At 41.7% G+C, this 5,703-nt stretch overlaps 1 protein-coding gene across 1 annotated transcript; it reads left to right on the top strand.

Annotated features, from left to right (window-relative positions):
• Positions 1–4,150: 4,150 nt before the first annotated feature.
• On the top strand, positions 4,151–5,482 carry LOC140720824 (N-acetyllactosaminide beta-1,3-N-acetylglucosaminyltransferase 3-like). Its single transcript, XM_073035663.1, has one exon. It carries the CDS (start codon positions 4,261–4,263, stop codon positions 5,158–5,160), a length of 900 nt encoding a protein of 299 aa, XP_072891764.1. The 5' UTR covers positions 4,151–4,260; the 3' UTR covers positions 5,161–5,482.
• Positions 5,483–5,703: the final 221 nt, after the last annotated feature.

Genomic DNA, 5,703 nt, shown 5'->3' on the forward strand with positions numbered 1-5,703 from the left:
AACTTCATACTGCAATCTTAAATATTTGTCCACAATTGGACCATTACACTGAAGGGCAACAACTATGTGGAGATTGCAAACTGGAGATAACCACGTCCAAAAGAATACAACATATTTCACCATCAGATTAGTGCTCACTTACTGGAAATAAATAACCTTATCAATCAGATGACTTTCCTGACTAAACGGTCTATTTAAGTTACTCCCGTCGGTGTGTTACCCCGCTATCTCCTTTACTTTACAAATACCTTAGCTGTTTAAAGAAGAAGAAGTACTGGCACTATTAAGGAATATAAAAGTGGATAAGTCTCCGGGACCTGACAGGATATCTGCTAGGACCTTGAGGGAAGTTAGCGTAGAAATAGCAGGGGCTCTGACAGAAATATTTCAAATGTCATTAGAAAAGGGGGTTGTGCCGGAGGATTGGCGTATTGCTCATGTGGTTTCATTGTTTAAAAAGAGTTCTAAGGGTAAACCGAGCAATTATAGGCCAGTCAGTTTGACGTCAGTGGTGGGTAAATTAATGGAAAGTATTCTTAGAGATGGTATATATAATTATCTAGATAGAACAGTTAACATGGATTTGTGCGAAGAAGGTCATGTTTGACAGATCTTATTGAATTTTTGAAGAGGTTACCAGGAAAGTTGACGAAGGTAAAGCAATGGATGTTGTCTATATGGAGTTCAGTAAGGCCTTTGCCAAGGTTCCACACGGTTGGTTAGTTAGGAAGGTTCAACTGTTAGGTATTAATATTGAAGTAGTAAAATTGATTCGACAGTGGCTGGATGGGAGATGCCAGAGAGTAGTGGTGGATAACTGTTTGTCACGTTGGAAGCCGGTGACTAGTGGTGCGCCTCAGGGATCTGTACTGGGACCAGTGTTGTTTGTCATATACATTAATGTTCTGGATGATGGGGTGGTAAATTGGAATAATAAGTATGCTGATGATACTAAGATAGGTGTCGTTGTGGATAATGAAGCAGGTTTTCAAAGCTTACAGAGAGATTTAGGCCATTTAGAAGAGTAGACTGAAAGATGGCAGATGGAGTTTAATGCTGATAAGTGTGAGGGGCTACATTTTGGTAGAACTATTCATAATAAGACAATCATGTTAAATGGTAGGGCATTGAGGAATGCAGTAGAACAGAGTGATCTGGGAATAATGGTACATAGTTCCCTGAAGGTGGAATCTCGTGGATAGGGTGGTGAAGAAAGCTTTTGGTATGCTGGCTTTTATAAATAAGGACATTGAGTATACGACTTGGGGTGTAATGTTAAAATTGTACAAGGCATTGCTGAGGCCAAATTTGGAGTATTGCGTACAGTTCTGGTCGCCGATTTATAGGAAAGAGGTCAACAAAATAGAGAGAGTACAGAGAAGATTTACTAGAATGTTACCTGGGTTTCAGCACCTAAGTAACAGAGAAAGGTTGAACAAGTTAGATCTTTATTCTTTGGAGCGTAGAAGGTTGAGGGGGGACTTGATAGAGGTATTTAAAATTATGAGGGGGATAGATAGAGTTGACGGGGATAGGCTTTTTTCCATTGAGAGTAGGGGAGATTCAAACAACAGGACATGAGTTGAGAGACAGAGAGTAAAAGTTTAGGGGTAACACGAAGGGGAACTTCTTTACTCGGAGAGTAGTAGCTGTGTGGAACAAGGTTCCAGTAGAAGTGGTAGAGGCAGGTTCGATATTGTTATTTTTAAAAAATTGGATAGGTATATGGAGAGGAAAGGAATGGAGGGTTCTGGGCTGAGAGCAGGTCGGTGGGACTACGTGAGAGTAAGCATTCGACACGGACTAGAAGGGCTGAGATGGCCTGTTTCCGTGCTGTAATTGTTATATGGTTATTTGTGAGGTGATGGACATTCAAATGAAGTAGAACTTGTACAATGAATGGCAAGGCGCTGACAAGTCAGTTCACTGAAAGGCAGGATGGTGAAAAAACTCGTTTAGCATGCTAGCCTTCATCAGTTATGGTGTACAGTTCAGGAGCGGCGAATTATTTGCAGTTACATAATTTGTTGTTGAGACCACTTTTGGAATATTATCTACAATTTTGGTTACCCTGTTATAGGAAAGACACTGCCAAGTTGGAGAGGGTGCAGAAGAGATTTAGGAGGATGTTTCTTTGGACTACAGGGCATGGATTACACAGAGGTTAGCCATGCTGGACCTTTATTCCTTGGAGAATGAGAGGTGACCTCAGAAGTCTAAAATCATAAGGGGTATTGATAAGGTGGATTGTCATTATTGGAGAGTTGGAGAGTCCAAAATGAGAGGTCACAGATAGAAGAGAGGAGGGAAAAAATTGAAAAGAGACCAATGGGTTAACATCAGTACACAGAGGATTGTGAATACCTGGAAGAAGCTACCAGAGGAAGTGGTTGAAGTGGGTTCCACTGCCACATTTAACAGGCATTTGGACGGGTACATGGAAGGGTGAGGCTTGGAGAGTTATGGACCAAACTAGACAACTGGGACTAGCAGGGAGGATGCTGTGGTTGGTATGGACCAGTTGAGCCGAAGGGCCTGTTTAGATCGCATTACTCTAGGATTCCATAATTCTAAAGTGACACAAGTTGCATCCCTGTGCAAATAGTTTTACTTGTACACATCGTTCTGCTATCAGTCACTGGTGTCTTTCCACGGCTCCTGGCATCCAAGGTTTTACTCATACACATTGTGGATCATGCTATCTATCTGCCTTGTTCTGCTATCAGTTACTTGTGCTTTCTCTGGGCTCCTGGATTACAAGGTTCACTGCTCTTCATGAAGCGTAAATTCCTGCCATAGGTGATGCTGGTGCCGTTTTCCTTCAATAGATATGGGCCTGCGATGGCTTCGCTGTCTTGTCACAATTGCTTACTACTGAATGTCTGGGTGGAATCAGCCTTGCCATTGGGACTAGTTATGCCTTAGTTGTAGCCTTTCATAAAGTGGCTTGACCAATGGATGGCAGGGTGGGTGGGCCACTGCTAATTTAACTTTGAATACAATTCTCTGGTTAAAATAGAAGCAAAAAGCCAAGGTCCTTGAGTATACTTCTCTTTGTTTCTCCTATTGTAGGCATACATAGACCAGGTTGAAATGCCCTGAAAATCAGATGCTTTCAGTAGCTGTACTAACACGTTACCTTCCCTGCACTGCCATATATTCAGTTACTAATCAATGGTCAATAATAGATCATCTTCCATAGTATCAATAACCTGTGAACTTAAACTGAATGTTGACCGAGATGGGGCCTTCCTCTTTAGAGCAAAGGGGGAGGAGATGTGATTTGATAGAGGCGTATAAGTTGATAAGATGCATAGATAGAGTGGACAGCCAGCAACATTTTCCCAGAGCAGAAATGACTAATAAGATGGGGCATAATGTTAAGGTGATTAGAGAAAAGTTTAGGGGATTGTCAGAAGTAGTAATTTTTAAAAGAAAATGGTGGGTGTATGGAATGCACAGCCTGGGTGGTGATAAGGGTCGATGCATTACTGAGATTTAAGAGGCTTCCAGATAGACACATGGATGAAATAAAAAAATGGAGAGCTATTTGAGAGAGTAGGGATACATTGATCTTGGAGCAGATTAAAAGGTTGGTGCAACATCATGGGCCAAAATGCCTGCATTGTGCTATATTGCTCTATGTCTGGCCCAGCTCAGTTTAAGCCCCGAGAGGAGTGATGAAAGCTGTGAAGCGAGGTGGAATAAAGCCTTTGGAATAATATATCTTTAATGCACCGAAAGAAACTATACGATTTTCAGTTTAGTGACAGATGGTATCCTATAGGTAGATTTGTTTTTCTGCTGGGATGGAATGCTTCAGGTCAATTAAACTTTCTGTAGGGCCTTGCCTATTCCTTACCTCACCACCATTTTGAGGTTAATATTACAAAGCATTAGTGAACCTCATTACAGTTTAAACTTCTCATTCTTCTCAAGCATCATGTAAATGTAAAGTTTTCTTTCAATTAATCCATATTTTTTCTCTATTTCAGGTGAAAGATGAGAAGACATCAGCAATTCTATGTGAAAGTAGTGCTGGGTGTTTTGATTACTCTGGGATTGTTCTTCGTGTTCTGGGATAATGACCAACGTCGAGAGACTGATGATGTTGCAGAAACTGTTCATCGCAAAGATCTGCCCAAGGTTGTTACTGCTGATGCAACTGAATCAGTGCTCAAGTCAAAGTGCCACGCGAACAGGACATTGCTGCACCTGTCCTCATTTCATCAAGAGAAAGAGCACATAAAAAACTTCTTGATGTATAAACACTGTCGAGAATTTGACATGATTCAAAATGTCCCAGACAAATGTGGTGGTCGAGAAGGATCTCAGAATGTCTTCCTGCTCCTGGTGATCAAATCTCACCCTTTCCACCAGGATCGGCGGGAAATGGTAAGGAAGACCTGGGGCAGAGAACGCGAATTCAATGGGGTCCTAATTAAGAGAGTCTTTATCTCTGGTGTCTCTCCTGACCAAAAAGAAAGTAGGAAATTGAATCAGCTGTTAGCCATGGAAAACAGAGAACACAGAGATGTCCTACAATGGGATTTCTTGGATACCTTTTTCAACCTCACCCTCAAACAATACAAGTTGCTGCAGTGGGTCAGTGAATTTTGCCCCAGTGCTAAGTTCATCTTCAATGGAGATGATGATGGTTTTGCCAACACCGATAACATGGTTGATTACTTGCTAGGCATGAAGGTTCACCAACACCTGTTTGTGGGCCATCTCATTTATGGGGTTGGGCCCATTCGCCAGACGTGGAGCAAGTATTGTGTGCCAGAAATAGTGACCACCATCAACTCGTACCCACCATACGTTGGTGGAGGGGGGATACTTATGTCTGTGTATACAGCTCACATCATTTACCACATAGCCCAAGACCTTGAACTATTCCCCATTGATGATGTATTTTTGGGGATGTGTCTGGCCAAGGCTGGACTAGCCCCACGCTCCCATAGCGGATTCAGAACAGCTGGACTCAGGGTTCCTTCAACCCAAGATGACTCTTTCAATCCTTGCTATTACCGTGAGTTGCTGCTAGTGCACCGTTTTCGGCCTTTCGAAATGCTATTGATGTGGGATGCGGTGCATAATGCTAATCTGAAGTGTGCTCGTGCTCCCCAGAAGTCTGCACCCACGAAAAGGACCACATGAGTCATGAGAGAATGTAGCAACTGTTGGAATGTAATGCAGTTTGTAAACATGTGTTAATCAGTTGTTTATGAAATGTAAGAAGGTTAATTCCTAAATTATATTGGCGGATACATTAATTCATAGGGTTGGTGCCTTCCTACATTCCACAAATGTTTGAAAAGCTGTCAGGTGTCATCACTCAGCCTAATTCTTACTGCACCCATAATGACATTACAATATTGACAGGAGCATCACAATTTAAGTCAATTGTAAAGTTATTCCAAGTGAGCAGTCCTTGTTGCATTGCGTGCAGATGGGTTCAGCATGTTCACTTGGGGCATTTGTATAATAAGCCACCAATAAAATTTTTAGTAACAGTTATATCTGTGTATTTTTTCTTGCCGTTTCTTACATGTCCCTTGCAAAATATGAAAGAGACAAATGTGTTTCTTGAACTGGAACTGTGAGGACAACAAAGAATCTAGATCTAAAATTGTCTCAGGGTTGGAGGAATAGAGAAACTTATGGTCATCACTTCTGTACTCAAATGTCAGCCTGCATTGT

Source organism: Hemitrygon akajei, unplaced genomic scaffold (genome assembly GCF_048418815.1).
Source record: "Hemitrygon akajei unplaced genomic scaffold, sHemAka1.3 Scf000047, whole genome shotgun sequence".
In the NCBI taxonomy this organism is placed as follows: Eukaryota; Metazoa; Chordata; class Chondrichthyes; order Myliobatiformes; family Dasyatidae; genus Hemitrygon; species Hemitrygon akajei.

Coding starts and splice junctions, on each gene's coding strand:
- LOC140720824 (XM_073035663.1), top strand. CDS start 4,261: ATGTATAAACACTGTCGAGAATTTGACATGATTCAAAATGTCCCAGAC.